This window comes from Hyla sarda, chromosome 1 (assembly GCF_029499605.1).
Source record: "Hyla sarda isolate aHylSar1 chromosome 1, aHylSar1.hap1, whole genome shotgun sequence".
NCBI lineage: Eukaryota > Metazoa > Chordata > Amphibia > Anura > Hylidae > Hyla > Hyla sarda.
Window position 1 is genome coordinate 384,430,205 of NC_079189.1, and position 18,989 is coordinate 384,449,193.

General features: G+C 44.8%; 1 protein-coding gene across 9 annotated transcripts in view; it reads right to left on the reverse strand.

Moving 5' to 3' along the window:
• The window catches only part of CDC14B (cell division cycle 14B), an 87,046-nt gene extending 69,094 nt beyond the window's left edge, over nucleotides 1-17,952 (reverse strand). For 3 of the 9 annotated variants that reach the window (XR_008845032.1, XR_008845031.1, XM_056525077.1), the window contains exon 1: nucleotides 17,557-17,951. Coding sequence is in view for 5 of the 9 variants with exons in the window: in XM_056525077.1 (XP_056381052.1) it covers nucleotides 17,557-17,686 (130 nt within the window). In the remaining 4 variants the exon portion in view is untranslated. Of the gene's footprint in view, nucleotides 1-17,556 lie in introns of all 9 variants that reach the window. The other 6 variants (XM_056525102.1, XM_056525051.1, XM_056525043.1 and 3 more) reach the window with 5 other exon arrangements.
• Between the last annotated feature and the right edge of the window lie 1,037 nt (nucleotides 17,953-18,989).

Here is an 18,989-nt window from a genome sequence, read left to right on the forward strand (position 1 = left end):
ATGTGAATGTTCTTATTGCTATCCTGAGTCTCATTAGTAAAAAGATAGGATTGCTTTAGCCTGTAGGGCATTATTCACAAGAACAATTAAATGCATTTTTCTTTTTTAGCTGCCGAAGCCAGGAGCAGATCCTAATAGAAAAGTAAAGAGGAACTATTTCTACTATAGTTTGAGTCAATCCTGTACAGTGGAGCCACACATGTTTAACATACTGTACACATCATCCTTCCCTGACAGCCTCACTTGTACAGCATGTTGAACATGTTATTCATCCTGAACGTCATCCAGCCAACGTCACTTTAAACCTGTCATACATTTCCTGAGGGATAAAAGGTCACACACTGGCATCATATAATCCTTTACTGACTTACTAATCATGGGTGGGACATACGGTATTTGCCCAGTTTTCGAAGCAGGGTCCACTCGCTTCTGCTTCTTACTCTTTAAAATGTATCTGTCATTTCCAAAGATTTTTAAAAACCTGTATGGTTTTGAAGTTATAAAAAGCACAGCCCGAATCCTGATAATCTCTGCAGATTCTACCGGAGTGTCTTAAAGAAAGGGTGATAACTGGCCTGATAAAAAAAAACAACATTGTAGGGGTGGGCATTATGCCCGGGTACAAGTCTGTGTGTCACCTAAAGTCAAATTTCAACTTTAGCAATTTTCCATTGTCAGGGGCAAATAATAAAAAAATAACTACTTGTCCAAAGCAGTAAAACAGGAGCACAATCTACTTTTCCCTCATGACAATGCACTTGTCCTGATGCACAAAATAATTTCAACCAAAATGATATGTAAATAAGGTCTATTATTAACCATCTTGTAACTTAGGGGCTTCCATTCCTACGCAGTGCACTTTTCAGTAAAAGCGACACATTGGCCCTCATTTACTATTCTAAACCCGACCTCTTTTGTCGTTTTTTTTGTCGCATCTTTGTCTGCCCCATGTCGCAGACATCGTGCGCCAGTCTGCGACACTATGCGAAATTTTTTCCCGACGGACCCGATGTGGATTCTCCCAAACCCGAAAAAGGGGCATTACCTGACATTTCTGAGCTTTCCCACGTATTTATTAAGGTTTCCAACCCGAATTTGTTGAATTGTTGTGGATTTTTTCCCGACAGCTCAGAGGAGTTGGAAACCAAAACCTACAAAACCCAGTGCGACAAACAGGATGCGACATAATAATAAATACCAGGGGAAAAAAGCAGTCGGGTAAGAAAGCAACATAGACTTACAACCCGATTTTCTTAGTAAATGAGGGCCTTTATCTTTATTCTGTATTTGCATACTATTACAACGATACACAATTTGTATTATTGCACTACTTTAAAAAAGTATAACTTTTTGTACAAAAATAAGTATGCTTAAAATGGTCCTTTCGAATTCGGATCCATTCACCCCACTACACCACTAGGGCCCATTTACATGTACCTTTAGATGCCGCTGTCAGCTTTGACAGTGTCGATCTAAAGGATAAATAGACAGGCGGCTCAAGTCAGGAGCCCGCACCCTAAACCCTTAATGGCACAATGACGTGTATAAACGTCATTGGACGCTAAGGGGATAAAAGTACCTGTCACCAAATAAACTGTTCTAAACTAATTCAGGCTATGTTCCCTAACTACTCCAAACACCCTTCCTACCCTTAAAAAAAATTCAGAGCTTTAAAAAGCTGTGTATCTTCCCATTCTTTTTGCTCACATAGTGCAATCTCTCAGCAGGAGAAAGTGGGCATTTCCCAGCAGGCATAACATCACTTAAGCCTGCTGGGGGACCACTTCCGCCCTCACATGGTTGTAGTGCTGTGATGAATAGAAGAACTCCGGCTCTGTGCATGTTTCAGTCTGTGTTGCTATCAGTGAGGCTCTCCTGCAGGTTTCAGTCTGTGCAGCTTTCTGTGAGATCTGTGGAGTTTTCACTTTATGTGCAGCTGTCAATCAAGCTCAGTGCAGCCAGAAGCATTTTGAGTTTGGACTCCTGCCAGGCCGGGAGGAGACCAAACTCACTGTATTAGTTGTGGCAGGGAATAGAACAGAGCCACATAGTGGTCGTTTATTCTATAACATTTTAAACATATTTATGTTGATAATTTTGAAAGCAAGTGAATGGGAAAGTGTCTGCCAATTACACAAGGAATAATATATTAAAAGTTTTATTTGGTGACAGGTACTTTAAGAAAATAAACAAATCCGTAAATAAACCTGCGAATTGCAATACCTACTTTATCGGCATACACTACAGGGATGTGGAATTCCTATCGCCCGACGTCCGGGACATGCAGTTTTCGGCGCCAGGCAGGTGAATTTTTCCGGCCCTTAGCCCAGCTTCGGGCAAGCAGGGCCGGTGTGAGGTGAAAAATTGAAACCTGTGAAAAAAATAAATAAATAAAAAATCGGACAGAGGGCAGAGCCATGGGTTTGATTTTTTCACCGCATGTCTGCAGGAGATAACACACCGGACCTGACAAGCGCTGCGGCTGTGGAAACTTGCGTCCTCCGGGAGATGAGAAGCTGTCTCTCCCCTGCTCTGCCTTCTTGCTCCCCGTGCAGACCTGCATCCTCTGCCTTGGCTCCACCCAGCTCTAGCTTCGGAGAGCTGAGGGGAGGAGCGGTCGCACGTCTGCACGAGGCACAAGTTTCACACCGCCGCTAATAACTAACATGCGGCGCTCAGCAGTATGTATGGAGCGGGCTCCGGACTCCTGTCCACTCCATACTCTGCTGCCCCCGGCTGTTCTCAGTAGCGGGCGGCCCTGCTAATAGCCAGCATGCGGCTATCGCTGCGGCTGGCTATTAACCCTTTAGATCGCCGCTGTCAAAGCTGACAGCAGCGTTTAAAAGGTACATGTGAATGCTCCCTGGTGGGCTAGTGGGGTGGATCACCCCCCCGCAGAGTGATCGCAGGGGGGCGATCCACTATAGAGGTAGCCGGAGGGCTTACCTCTGTTCCCTGCCGTCCCGTGGCTGTCATTGATAGAGCCTGGCTGGACCAGCCTCTATCAATGGATCACAGAGCACACAGATCAATGAGTTCAATAGAATCTATTCATCTGTCTGAGAATCTAATGATTCCTCCTATAAGTCTAATAAAGTGTAAAAAAATAAATAAATAAAAAAGTTTTAATAAAAGTAAAAAATAAATAAATAAAAAAAAACATTAACCCTTTCATGTTAAAAGTTCAAATCACCCCCTTTTTCTATATAAGAACATGCAAACATAATAAAAATAAACATATTTGGTATCGCTGCGTGCGTAATTGTACGACCTATTAAAATATAACATTATGTATCCTGTACGGTAAAAAAAAAAAAAAAAACACAGAATTGCAATTTTTATAATATCCCAGAAAAAAAAAGGTAAAAAGCTATTTAAAAAAAAGATCAATACCAAAATGGTCCCGATGCAAAAAATGAGCCCTCATACAGCCTGGTATGTGGAAAAAAATAAAGCTACAGGGTAGGGCTGGGTGGTATACCGATTCATACCGAATACCTAAGTTTTTGGGCTGCACGGTATGAATTTTCCCCCATACCGCAATATCGGTTGGGCCCCTCCCCCTCGGGAATGTATTATCAGCACAGCGCTGTCCCCACATCAGGGAACTAATCCTAATCCAGCACTGCTCCCCCCAATTAAGGATCAGCCCAGCGGGGTACTACTGACAGATGTCAAGCACTGCCCTCCTCTTTGTTGGGGGCCGCCAGGCGCTGGAACTCTATAATGTACGCCAGTGGTCCAACCTGCGGACCTCCAGATGTTGCAAAACTACAACTCCCAGCATGCCTGGACAGCCAACAGCTGTCCGGGCATGCTGGGAGTTTTAGTTTTGCAACAGCTAGAGGTCCGCAGGTTTGAGACCACTACTGTATACCTGTGCCCGGGCAGCAAAAGATACAGAAAATAAACTTTTAACTCACCCACCTCGGCCGCACGCAGAGGACTGGAACGTGGACAGCCGTCAGCCTATCCCCGGCCGGAGCGATGCCCCGCCCCGGCCAGTGATAGGCATGTATGCAAGAAGCCGGCTTCTTATATGACAGTGGGCTCAGCCTATCACTGGCCGGGGCGGGGCATTGCTCCGGCCGGGGATAGGCTGACGGCTGTCCACGTTCCAGTCCCCTGCGTGCGGCCGAGGTGGGTGAGTTAAAAGTTTATTTTCTGTATCTTTTGCAGCCCGGGCATAGGTATACAGCATACAGCACTGGTCTCAAACCTGCAGACCTCCAGCTGTTGCAAAACTACAACTCCCAGCATGCCCGGACAGCCACCTGGAGGTCCGCAGGTTGGAGACTACTGGCGTACAGTGAGTTCTATCGCCGGCGGCCCCCAACAAAGAGGAGGAGGGCAGTGCTTGACATCTGTGAGTAGTACCCCACTGGGCTGATCATTAATTGGGGGAGCAGAACAATGCTGGCGGGTAACATGATTTTGGGGGGGGGGGGGAAGCCGAACACCGCGCGCGGGTCACATGATTGGGGGGGGGGGGGGGGGGTTTGTGTAAGAAAATACCGTGAGACCGCCGTAAGTTAAAAAAAATACTGTGATACACATATTTGGTCATACCGCCCAGCCCTACTTCAGGGGTAAAAAAATGGCGATTAAAAAAATTCAAAAAAGTTCAGAGTTTTTTTTACATTTGTAAAACATGATGTAAACTAGTAAACTATAGAAATCTGGTATTGCTGTAATCAGGCGACCTAAAATATCAAAACATGTTGTTATCTCAACCACAAGGTAAATGGCGTAGAAAAGAAAACCACCAAATCTGTAAAATTATCTTTTACTATTTCAATTTCACTTCACCTAATATATATTTTTGGATCAGAGAATATGTTATTGAAAAAAGTATCATTATAGTAGGTAGTTATGGCTATTATAGGGCGAGGAGGAAAAAACGAGAGTGTAAAAGCGAAAATTGGCCCGGACAAGTGGATCGTCATGAGGGACAAGTAGATTTTGCTCCATTTTAGTCCCGTGGACAAGTAGTCCCGTGGACAAGTAGTAAATTTCCACACCCCTGCACTATAGCATAGTTGACTATACCTTTGCATACAGCTAAATTAAATGTACTGTAGTACTTACTGTAGTAAGTGTAGGGTCAGCAGATCCGCAGCGTAAAATATGCTGTGGATCCGCTCGTCTGAACGCACCCTAAGGCTTTTTTTTCACTTGGCTTTTTTTTTTTCTTAATATTTCCCATTTTTAGTTTTGGCCCAAAAAATTTAAAATAATTTTTTTTTAAAAACTGCCAAGTGGAAATCCAGCCTAAGGCTGCATTTACACTACGTTTCTTCCATGTGGGGACCAGACCTGGTGCTCCCATATCCCAGACGGACCTGGCCCCTATCTCATTCATTTGAATGAGCCGACCAGAGTCAGATAATGACTCCAGGCAGCTCATTTTTGCCCCATATCTGGTTTTCTGGTCAGACTGATTGAAATGAAGGAGATGGGGACCGGGGCCGGCTGGGTACGAGAGTGCCTGGTTTTCCAATCTCCCAGCCAGATCTGGTCCCTGTATGGATGAAACGTAGTGTGAATGCAGCCTAACAGGGCCAAAAAAAACTGTGTGAACCCACCCAAGTGCAGAGTACTGTGTTGCATCCAAATTCTCCTACAGTCATGTACGTGAGGGCTTGTCATGTGTGTGTTTACAGGATTTAGCTCTCTTATCAGGTGGTATTGTTTTTCTTCTCAGTTCGGAAATTGATGTAAAAATAGAATTACAGATAAGTTGTATAGCTTCATTTTCCTGTGTCACAGCTCTAAGAATGGGAAATACACAACTGTGGGTTCACAATGTTGTAATCTCTTCAGGGGAATGGCTCCAGCTAGTGGCAGCATAGGGTGTAACTATAAATGTTCCATGAAGTATCCAGATTGGACAAGCAGAGATTTTACAGCACAGGCAAGGGATCTGGTTTGAGTTTTATTGATATGAATTATATAATAGAGGCATAAACTCAGGATTTCAGTCACAAAGGGGGAGATTTATCAAAACCTGTGGAGAGGAAAAGTTGACCGGTTGCCCATAACAAACCATATTGCTTCTTTTATTTTTCACAGGCCTTGTTAAAAATGAAAGAAGCCATCCGATTGGTTGCTCTGGACAACTGGTCAACTTTAACTCTCCACAGGTTTTGATAAATCTCTCCCAAAATGTACATTTGTACCATGTAGACATTAGGGATGTAAGAAAAGAAAAAAAAAAAAAAAAATCGATTTGCGCAAATTTTCATTTGGCGATACTGAATCGATTCAAAATAATTTTGAATTGATCCTTTTAGGGATGTGGAATTTGTATCTCCTGACGCTCGGAACAGCATGTCCCGGGCGTCAGGAGATACAAATTCCCCATTTGTGGAGCCGGGCAGGCCGGATCTGACGCGGCATGTATAGAGCGGGCTCCGACTCGTGCTCGCTCCGTACTCTGCGCCCCCCGGCTGATTTCAGTAGCCGGGAGCTGCTGATGGAACACCGCCCCTAATATCCAGCATGCGGCGCTCAGAGGGGTGTATGGAGCAGGCTCCGGACTCGTGCCCGCTCCATACTCTGCAGCCCCGGATGGTCTCAGTAGCCGGGGCTGCCGCTAATAGCCAGCATGCGGCGATCGCCACGGCTGGCTATTAACCTGAGCAAAGCTGACAGCGGAGTCTAAAGGGATCTGTGAATGCTCCCTGGTGGGCTAGATCGCTCCCTGGTGGGCTAGATTGCCCCCCCGCAGCACGATCACGGGCGGGCGATCCACTGTGCAGGTAGCCGGAGGGCTTACCTCTGCTTCCTGCTGTCTCGTGGCTCTGTCATTGATAGAGGCTGGTCAAGCCAGGCTCTATCAATGGATCGCAGATCAATGGAGTTCAATAGAACTCTATTCATCTGTCTGAGGAATCTAATGATTCCTCCTAAAAGTCTAATAAAGTGTATAAAAAAAAATAAAGTTTTAATAAAAGTGTAAAAGACATTGTTTTTGAGACAGAATCAGGATATATCGCAATGTATCGTCACTTAGATGGTATCGCGATATATCGAATCGCCACACTGGTATCGCGTTTCGAATCGTCTGGCCAAATTCTTGGCAATTCACACCCCTAGTAGACATTAAAGCAGGACACAGCTGAACGTTTCAATTATCCGACCTTTATCAATGGCAGAGCAGAGTTGTGAGCCACGTAAATGCCTGACACCTCTCTCGGTACCATGAAGTAACCATCAGACCACATTATGAGGGTCACACACGGCATCTGATAAACTCCTTTTTTGGAAGCCTCATGCACATCTATGTAACCCTGCTTTGTAAATGAGTGGAAATTGTGGGATCCACTGAGGGTACCAGTACATAAACTTTTTATCTTGTTTTAATATGATAACATTTAGCTTCTTAATTTTCCCCAATATTGAAGCTGGAATCACTTTTCTTACTTTGTCAACATAAAATGGGCCAAAATTCATACGGTCCATAGTTTTCAACAAGTAATTCCACTCAACACCGTAAAAGGCTTTGGCAGCGTTGAGTGGAAAAAAAATTTACCGTACCCCTTCACCTTTCTGTGACATTTGGATATTTAGAATCCGTAGAATAGATGTTATCCACCTTGGACTTGCCCGGATAAATCTAGTTTGATCCCCATGGATCAACAAGAGGATTACCCTTTCCAATTTATTTGAAAGAACCCTTGCTAATAGTTTGACATTGAAACAAATCCTGCAGAACTTCCTCCCATGCCTCCCTAGAAGTCATTCATGAGATTCCGTATCCAGCACTTTCTGTTACAACCTAGCCCAATTTCCCTCATAGAGAACTTTTTGATGCTAGTGTCCTAACTAGTCCCATAGAAAGGCTTTTCTAGTGTCCCAAACAGGGCTCAAGTCCTGCAGGAACGCATGGAAACTGGGTTCCTGCACTTTTTTCACAGCAGGAACACAGTTCCCATTAGCAGGAGCCCTGCAGGACCAGCCCTTGAGTGGAAATCTTGGATGATTTCTCTCACTTTTTTTTTCCTCCCTTCTTCAGGACTTGACCCCTGGTCCCAAACCCCAGATAGAGGGGTTGTACTAACATTGACAGTCAGGAACTTCGTGAGCTCAGCAAAGACTATTGTACACAGCCGTCATGCCCCCTCCCTTAGACATGAATGAAGGGGGCCCCAGTCTTCAGTGTACGAAACGCTGCAGCACCAGCCTGGAGATAGCGGGGGTCCCGGGCAGCTGGACCCCCTACAATCGGACATGTTATCTCCTATCCTTTGGATAGAGGATAACATGTCTAGGGGCAGAGTACCCCTTTAATATCAGCAGCCAAAATGGATTAAGATGCCATGAAGATCGCCCGTACATCCACCACGGATTTAAGCTGAAACTATACAGGAGAATGATCAGAGATGCTCATTGCCACATATTCAACCCTTGTCACGCACCCCAACATAGTGGTATTGCCAACTGCCAAGTCAATACGAGAGAGGGACCTATGCGAGCTAGAGTAACAAGAGAACTGTTGCCTTGCTGGATTTCAATGTCTCCACAGATTAGTATACCCCACCCCATGCAGAAATTTAGGAAGCCCTGTAGGCCGTGAAGCAAGCGGAGCCCTGGTACCCTAGTCTAACAAGGGGTCAAGAAAATTATTAAAATCCCCACACACCAGCACTGGGTGGCAGGAAAAGTAGAAATAGCAGTAAAGACATGCTGCAGGACCACAACATTCTACGGAGGTGGGACACAGATACCTATTAGAATAAAAGATCAGTGGGACACTTCACAGTCTAAACATACAAAGTGACCACCTGGGTCAACGGAGGATCGAAAGGGCATAAAACAAAGAGACTTATGAACTAAGCATAAGAGGAGTGGAGTGGTGTGAGAGGCCAAGCTCTATGTACAGGTGAGATGTTGCGTTTGCGTAAGGCACAAAATAGCAAAGTCAAATACAGCATACCATTTAGAGGAGTCTTCCAGCCCCCCCTGATGGCATCATGGCTGCTGCTTCTGCAAGCCTGCTCCCAGACGGGCACAGTAAAGGAAGCAGCAGCAGTGACATTAACATGCTCCAGGAGCGCCACCCGGGCACCAAGCCTGCCACCCGAATAAGGAGGATAACAGGTCAATGGGGCCACGAATCAGGGATCTGTATTAAAATCACTATCATCAGTGTCAACTGCACTACAAGCCTGTACCGACAGGTTAGCGCAGATGACACTGATGACAGATTCCCTTTAAGGCCCAAATGTGCTATGTCCTTAAGGGTTTAATGACCGCTGAATAGTGAGTGCTAGTCACTGCCTATGGCCAGAGCGCACTTCCAGACAGAATGCAGTCTGGACCAGAAGGGAGACTCCTAGTGGGCAGATTTATAAGGCTATGAAAGTGACATGAAAACACTTTTTTATTTAGGGAATAAATTACAAATTAAAATTTATTTTACCTGCTGTATCATATGCCAAAAAATAATTTTAACAACAGTGCCCATTCACCAAAGAACAGTTTGTCCTGCAAAAAACAAGCCCTTGTGTGGCTCTGTATGTGGAAAAATAAGAGAAATATGGCTCTTAGAAGATGAGGAGTTATAATCGCTGACGGGGAAAGGGTTAATGTTTGATGGTTTGCTGTCTTCTTTGGCATCTTTTGTTGTGCCAGCTTGAAATTAAAGAACTCCTTTAAATGTATTAGAACTTATGTTAATGCCATTTTACTTCGATTCAGGCATCATGTGTGAATCTGAACAATTGGTTGAAGACATTTTGCTGAAGTAAAAAAAAAAAAAAAAAAAAAAAAAAAAAATTCTGAATACCATATTTGTTTTTTCCGGTCATTTCACCTTAGAAAAAAAAGAAAAAACAGGAAACAAAGCCCCATGGCACTGTACACAAATTATATTTAAAAAGTAGTAAAACACAAACAAACAAAAAAGACAAACAAATAAAGAAACATGTTATTGCTCTACATCAAGGACACTAAACTGGTGGACCGCGGCCGCCAGTCATACGGACCACCCGCAGCTCTCCCCTCATTCATTTGAATCGGTGTCTTAAGACACCGATACAAATGAATAGCCACGGCTGGAGCGAGGGAGCGTTGTGCTCTTTGCCCGGCGCTTTTCCTGTGATGCAGGTGGCGCCGACCTGGGACAGGGAGCCTACGCTGTCAGGTGAGCAGTCATTCTCCCACCTGTGACTCTCCAGTTGTTACAGAACTACAACTTCCATCATGACAGTCTGTGTGTGCATGATGGGAGTTTTAGTTTTCAGCAGCTGAAGAGTCACAGTGACATCATTCTGGGGGGCACAGTGGCATTATTTATTCTGGGGGCACGGTGGCATCATTCATTGTTTTATGGTACAATTAGTCGGTACATGGCACAATGTTTGTTAAAATTATATTTGAGGGCAGATTGCGTGGCAGTACTATACCAGGGATATAGCGTGTGGCAGTTTTATATACGGGGGCACAGCGTGTGGCAGTATTATATTCGGGGGCACACAGCGTGTGGCAGTATTATATTCGGGGGCACACAGCGTGTGGCAGTATTATATTCAGGGGCACACAGCGTGTGGCAGTATTATATTCAGGGGCACACAGCGTGTGGCAGTATTATATTCAGGGGCACACAGCGTGTGGCAGTATTATATTCAGGGGCACACAGCGTGTGGCAGTATTATATTCAGGGGCACACAGCGTGTGGCAGTATTATATTCAGGGGCAAACAGCGTGTGGCAGTATTATATTCAGGGGCAAACAGCGTGTGGCAGTATTATATTCAGGGGCACACAGAGTGTGGCAGTATTATATTCAGGGGCACACAGCATGTGGCAGTATTATATTCAGGGGCACACAGCGTGTGGCAGTATTATATTCAGGGGCACACAGCGTGTGACAGTATTATATTCAGGGGCACACAGCGTGTGGCAGTATTATATTCAGGGGCACACAGCGTGTGACAGTATTATATTCAGGGGCACACAGCGTGTGGCAGTATTATATTCAGGGGCACACAGCGTGTGACAGTATTATATTCAGGGGCACACAGCGTGTGACAGTATTATATTCAGGGGCACACAGCGTGTGGCAGTATTATATTCAGGGGCACACAGCGTGTGACAGTATTATATTCAGGGGCACACAGCATGTGGCAGTATTCAGAACATACAAAAGTACATTTACATCCTTCAGACTTCAGTCGTTTTACCTATTTCCTTCATGGCACTGCGGCCACTAGGTGTGAATCAGGTCCTTTACCAGTGGCAGACCTGGATAAGCGGACCCTCACTAAGGATAGTTGAGTACCCCTGCTCTACATTAATTATAAAGCGTACCTGTCAGATCCAACAAAACATTTTTTTATACATCACTCAGTACCTAATCCTGACCATGTACATTTTTATGTGTCTAGCACCTTTCATTTTTTTTTATTACCCTTTTAATTTAGCTCACTAGTCCGAATTCCTCTCAAAGGGAGGGGGCGTGGTCATTGTGCAGGTCTCCGCCCCCTTCCTCAGTATGCTGTCTGCTCATATCTCCCCTAGCATTAGCAAAACTACAACTCCCAGCTTGTCTCACTGACAGTAGCCGGACACAAGCTGACAGTGGGAGGATTTTTCCTCCAGTTGTGAGCCCTGCACTCACAGCTGTCAATCAAGGAAGTTTGTCCATGACATAGGTGATGACGCATGGACACAGCATGACTAGTATGTGTCCAAGCAGGCGGGGGGGGGGGGGGAAGTTGTTTGACTGGCTTTTTCAGTATGAAATACTGAAAGTTTTCTACTGAAAGCAATTGCAAAACCTATTGGTTATACATGCTTTACAGCATATCAAAAGGTTTTGTATCTGACAGTGCTCATTTAAGCACGCGGTGATCAAAAATGGAAAAAAGACAAAAGACACACCCCAATTTTTTCCCCCTACAATATATTATACAGTCAAAAAGGAGAAAAGTACAACTGACTGATCTCATTATTACTATAAGGCCATGCTCACACGGGCATAAAATGTGCACATTTAAAAAAAAAAAACTCTGTGGGTGCTCGGACCGCTCTAAAATGCACCAACGACGACAATGCATTTCCTTGAGGACTTGTCTATTCTTCTGCGGATGCCGGAATCAGAAACATCTGGCATGGAAATTCTGCCGTATGAACAGTGCAGTAGAATCCCATTGAAATCAATGGGACTCTGCTGCAGCAGAATGTTTGAGCAGAATATTCCACGCGAACATTCCGCCCGTGGAAACATAGCCTAATAAAGAGACCTATGGAAATCTGCATGCTGAATATCCAGGAGAATCCTTGTGAGAGCAGTGATGGAAAGCTGCCCGCTAACAATCTACACACTGCATTGTGGTATGGGCATGTATCAGTAGTGCCAGCATGCTGTGTACAGGCAGGAGATAATGGGCACATATCATGAATAATTATACACTTATGATCTCTTTGTATATTCTGGCACCTGAGTGGCATATCGGGCACACGCATACTTAGCAGTACCAGGGCAGCTTGCAGCTGGGACTTGCTTGCAGTAATCTTATTTTAGCTAAATAGCAAATTCCTTCCACATCTCAGCTGAGGAGCACATGAGTAATGCAGCCAGCTACAAGTATGTGCCCTTCTAAATCTCTGCGGTAGGAGCACACAATATGGGGACTCTGGGTACAATACATTTATAAGTTTACATGTGGAATGTTTGTAACAAAATTTCATCTAAATGATCCAGGTCCTCACCACTAAAGCATTGGCGCGTTTTCATGTGTGACACACCAGCTAAAGTGCAGGTTACACACAAATCTAGACAATTACATCCTATGACAATAGGTGAGGATTTTCATGCGTGAAATCTGCAGGAACCAAATTTCATGTACCGTATTTTTCGTCCTATAGGACGCACCGGCGTATAAGACGCACCCAATTTATAGGTGCAAAATCTAAAACAATTTAGATTTTGAACCCAATAGTAATCTTCAACCTGCGGACCTCCAGATGTTGCTAAACTACAACTCCCAGCATGCCCGGACAGCCGTTGGCTGTCCGGGCATGCTGGGAGTTGTAGTTTTGCAACATCTGGAGGTCCGCAAATTGAAGCCCACTGCATAGGAGGTAATACTCACGTGTCCCCGCCGCTCCGGACCCGTCACCGCTGCCCTGGATGTCGCTCCATCGCTGTCGCCGCGTCCCCATCGCTCCGGAACGTCTCTGCTGCCGGATGGGTATCCTCGCTCTCCGTCGCGATGACGAGGAAGGCGAGCGCCGGCCATACAGGGGATCCCTGAATGGAGAAGACAGGTAAGGTCCCTCCCGGTGTCCTGTAAGCACTAACCCGGCTATTCAGTCGGGCTGTTCGGGACCGCCGCGGTGAAATCGCGGCGGTCTCGAACAGCCCGACTGAACAGCCGGGTTAGTGTCACTTTCCCTTCAAACGCAGTGGTCAGCTTTGATCGCCGCGTCTGAAGGGTTAATACAGGGCATCACCACGATCGGTGATGTCCTGTATTAGCCGCGGGTCCCGGCCGCAGGGACCGCCGCGATAGGTGTGTATTCGCCGTATAAGACGCACCAACTTTTTCCCCCCAGTTTTGCTGAAGAAAAAGTGCGTCTTATACGGCGAAAAATACGGTAAATGTTCTCTGAAACAGATTTTCCGTAACAGACATTTCTGTAACAAATCCACTTAAAGGCGCACTCCGCCCCTAGACATCTTTTCCCCTATCCAAAGGATAGGGGATAAGATGTCTGATCACGAGGGTCCTCCCTCTAGAGGCCGGAAGAAGCGCACCTGTATGCGTGAAACCGCTGGCAGTCGCCTCTGAGCGCCCCACGCCACTCATGTCTTCCTTGCCAGATTGAGCAGCCCGAGATGGGAGCCGGTATTTCAGTATCTGGACGGTGAGTGCAGGACGCCTGTTTTTTCTTTGTTGCATACTTGTATTTACTGGGTTTCCCATTGTCCTAGCACCTCCGCCAGCTGAGTGGATCTGGGTAGTTGCCCGAGTGTTCGTACTTGTCCATCTCGTGAAGCTGTATACACAAGTACCGGTGCCACTATTCTTTTTTGTGTCGTTTATGAGTTGTAAGGGTGTGCTCACCTTCAGATTTTTTTATACAGTTTTTGAGGCCAAAGCAAGAAGCAGATTATAATAGGAGGACATGACTATAGGAATGATTGAGACTTCTCTGCAACTACGTCTAAAAAAATTAAACAGGCACTGTCAGATCCAAAACTTTTTATATGTTGTTACTGATGAAAATTAAAGACCTTTTGTAATATGGTTGTTTAAAAGGTTTTGAATATTTAATTTAAAAAAATTAAAATAATGACTCCTGAAAATCCCACCACTAGGGGTCCCCATACCTACTGGGACATGAACCAGTCCTGCAGCGGCATCAGGCTTGTCCACGAGTCATGGACAAGAAATGACTCATAGACCAGGCAGCATGAGCAGACACATGAATCTCCTCCCACCATCACAAGGAGAGACACCCCCCCTTCCCCTAGGAGGATTTCTAACACTGTGAGCTAATGAAAACAGGTAATTGTTAAATAAATATAGGTGATAGAGGCATAATGGTCAGGATTAGGTACAGAGTCACATAAGCTTTTTTTTTTTTTTGTGAGATTTGACAGGTATGCTTTAAACATGGGAACCCCCTGGACCTTAAAGGGAACCCGTCATTAAGTTTTACCATATATAACAAGTGGCAACACGTAATAGAGGTTAATATCGTGTCCTACCATGTTTGGATGTCTGCTGGCATGTCTGTAAATGTGGCAAAGACAACTTTAATAATTGTCACATGCAGTATGTAAATGAGGCTTAAGTAGTCACCAGGCATGCTTAAGTAGTCACCAGGCATGCGGCCTGCTGAAGGAATCACGGCTCCCCACGCTGTACTCACCCTCATTCAGGCTCTAATCACTCCTATTTAGACATGATTGACAGCCTACCTCTGAGAAATGACATCAGACCCTGAGTAAGCTGCTGAATCATACCTAGATAGGTGTTATTTGAGCCTGAATAGGCGCGATTACTGCTCTGGTAGCCATGACTACTTTAGCAGCCGCACGCCCGACTGAGCCTCATTTACATACAGCATGTGACCATTTATAGATGTACCAGCGGACATCCAGACATGGCAGAACACGTGATATTAACCTCTATTATGTGTTGCCACTGATTATATAGGGTAAAACTAGTGATTGGTTCCCTTTAAGAAGTGCAATCAAAACAGGGCACAGGATAGGGGATATCCAGCTGATTGGTGGAGGTCAATCCACCAATCCTGAGGGTCATTGGTCCCCGTTTCCTCAGCGTCTGCTCTGTTCAGAGGTATCATAGACAGTGAACAGAGCGCTGGCCAAGTGTGTGAACTGCTGCTCCATTCTTTTGATGAACAACCAACCACTGTACTGTTCTTAGGATCGGTAAAAGTTTGTGGATTAGGAAACCCCCTTGAAGGTCATCATAGAAGTGTCTATTGCTAAGCTTTCTTTTGTAGGTAAGACCATCTAAAACCCCCTTTAAAAAAAAAAATTAGGTATATTGATGCTGACACTAAAGAGAGTGTTACCACCCAACCCCCACAATAGAAGTGAGGAAAACGCGCTAAAAACAAATGGCATGTTAATTATTTATAACACTGAAGTCAACAGGAGCTTTAGTGCTGGCCTCTCTGCGCTGCCCCTGGCTCAAAGAGACCTGCCGCATTTTACAAGGATGTGTTTTTTTTTGCCAAAGTGTACGTACTCTAAGGGTGGGTTGACAAAAGGCATTTTTACAAACAAAGATAAATAAATAAATAACAATCACTTAAATAAACGTAGGGTTCTGTTAGCTGGGAGTTAGTGAGATAAAGAAGCAGCGATTCTCTCAACTGTGCGGCAGGATGCGACATAAAGAACCTATCTTAGGGTGGATTCACATGTACACTATCATGCATTTTGATAAACAGAATTTGAAGCTGCAGATTTTATGATGTAGAGTAGAGGAGCGAAGTTAGGGTGGGTTCACACCACGATTTTGCTATACGGTTTCATAAAAAATAAAAAAATTAAGTATGCAACCGTACAGAAAACTGTGCCCATAGACTTCCCATTCAAAACTGTATATACGGTTGTCTCCGTTTTTCACTTTTTTTTTTCTGGGCAGAAAACCGTGGCCTACCACGGTTTTTGGTCCGGGTGAAAAACCGTATTAAAAACGTATACATTATTTTTTTTTTAACATGGGAGTCAATGGGAACCATACAGAACCGTATGTGCGTACGGTTCCATCCAGTTTTCACCATACGGTCTTTGACTTTATTCATAATGGAGTAAAAAGTTCAAAACGTATAAGTTTTCTCTTTCATAAAAAACAGATGCAACCGGCCATCATTTCTCAAACCGTATACAGATAAACATTTGTACACAAGTTTTGATACAGTTTAGTCAGGTTTTGAGGAATCAGTTTTTTTTTTTTTTTTTTTTTTTATTATCATCAAAACCCTGTGACGGGAACTGTATTGCAAAAGTGGTGTGAACCCTGCCTTACAGTGATTTGATTCGTCATGAACTTCTCGACTCGGCAGTTGCTGACTTTATCCTGCATAAAGTAGTTCAGCTTTCAGGTGCTCCGGTGGGCTGGAGACTTTCCTAGGTCTGTATCCACCTTTTCCAGCCCACCGGAGCACCTGAAAGCTGAAGTAATTTATGCAGGCTAAAGTCAGCAACTGCCGAGCCGAGAAGTTTGTGACGAATCGAATCACTGTAACTTCACTCATCTCTAATGTAGAGTTCAATGTAATCTAAATGATGGATCCCAGCTACAAATCTGTGAATCGAATATGATCCTGTGCACATGAATACACCCTTAATATGGTCTGGAAAGCATAAACCACGTGAGAAAAGAGGGACATGTTACGTCTCTTTTCGTGTAGCACCACATCTCTCAAATCAAATCAATAGATTGTCTTTTTTCTCGCAAAAGAGTGCGGTTTTGATGGAGAAATTGGCGTGGTTTCAGCATTAAAAGCCAGGTGTTTATTTTTGACCATGCCCCTATAGAGGTTTATGCAGGGACAGGTCAGTGAATTACGTAGGAACCTTTAAGACAGTGTTTCCCAACCAGGGTGCCTGCAGATGTTGCAAAACTACAAATCCCAGCATGCCTGGACAGCCGAAGGCTGTCCGGGCATGCTGGGAGTTGTAGTTTTGCAACATCTGGAGGCACCCTGGTTGGGAAACACTGCTTTAAGATAATGGACATAGTAAATCTTGCACCGTAAAGCCATATATATTACACACATTTATATATATATATATATATATATATATATATATATACACACACACACATATTTCAGAAGTGGTGTATTCTATACCAGGCATTGTCACATACCAGAGTCTACTCCTGTTTACATAGGTTCTTAACACATCTCCATAGAGAGTTATCACCAGTGCAGGGGAAAATAAATGAGCCAATCAGGTTGAGGCTCTTAGTACCCCCAGTAGCTGCGGCAGATAGAAGTTGCCTCTTGATTGGTCGCTTGTGTCCTTCCATCAGTGCTGCCCCCTGCAGGCCACACTCACCTGTCACCCCGGAGTACATGTCATCCTCCATGGCTTGGTCTTCTCCCCACATCTCATCTCGGGCTTTCTTCCTCCAGCCCAAGTTCCTCCTCCTGGCTCCCCCTGGGCTCTTGTCAGTTCTCCTCTTCATGGCACCGGGCTGCAGAGCTGGCACATAATGGGCAGCCAGCAATGGCTATGAATATGCAGTGAACTTGAGGACTACTCCCCTCCTCCGGTTACCTGGTGCTCTGCAGCCGCCGCGCTCCCTCCTCCCGCCGGCCTGTTATTCTGCTGAGGTTGCTGTACATGGAAGCCGCCGTGGGTGCACCGTACACATACACGCCCCTGCCGGTGAGGGGAGGGCGGAAGGACCCGGGGCGGGAGGGCGGACGGTAGACACGCTGCGCGCGGATTGGACGCTCCGCGGTGACGTCACAGGCAGCGTGGTCACTTTGTTGTGCATGTCATCTGCAGACATGTCTGTGAGTGAGCGGCCCGGTGTTTTTATTAACCCCGTAAGGACCAGGCTAATATTGGCCTTCAGGACAAAGGGTTATTTTCCGATCTGTCTCACTTTATGTGCTTACAGTGTTCATCCTGCTGTTGTAAAACTACAACTCCCAGCATGCCCAGACAGCCAAAGACAATAGACCTTGTTTATATGAGCACAACCCAAAAACACTGAGCACCATGGGGGGAGATTTATCAAAACCTGTCCAGAGGAAAAGTTGCCCAGTTGCCCATAGCAACCAATCAGATCGCTGCTTTCATTTTTGAAAAGGCCCCTGCAAAATGAAAGAAGCGATCTGATTGGTTGTTATGGGCAACTCAGCAACTTTTCCTCTGGACAGTTTTTGATAAATCTCGCATTTACTTAGTTTACGGGACTAACAGTCCATAGATTAGCTTTAAAGCCATAGCCTATAACCAGAGGTGGAGCTTGTAGATCCGGGGCCCCAATGGTAAATCTGCAACAGGGCCCCATATGCCAATTATTGTACTGCTCTCTTATGGCACTCCCAGAAGAAGGACATTTGGTCCAAAAGGGTCGTAGGGGTGGACGTCTCCTGGACCCCCTGCTTATTTACTTTTGTTTTGGTGTGATTCTAGCTTGTATTTCATGCACCTTATGTGAATACTTCTATTACCTGTATTGCTGGTGTAGCCTTGTTGCTTTTTTCACCTTTTGTGTTACCTTGTGCTATCTGTATCTATACATTGCTCCAATGATTAATATAACAGCGTATGGCACTAGCCACTTTATATATATAAACTTCTTAAATAGGTATTTGCAGCACATGCTTGCTATTTTATCCAGGAGATGTCCTATTTATCAGTCGCCATTCCTCTTTTATCGTGTGTGTAATTTTTTTAGTGTATTTGTTAAAAAAAAAAAGTGATATTTTGATTACATGTTCTGCTACAGCCTTTTTCTATTTTGGTATGCGTAG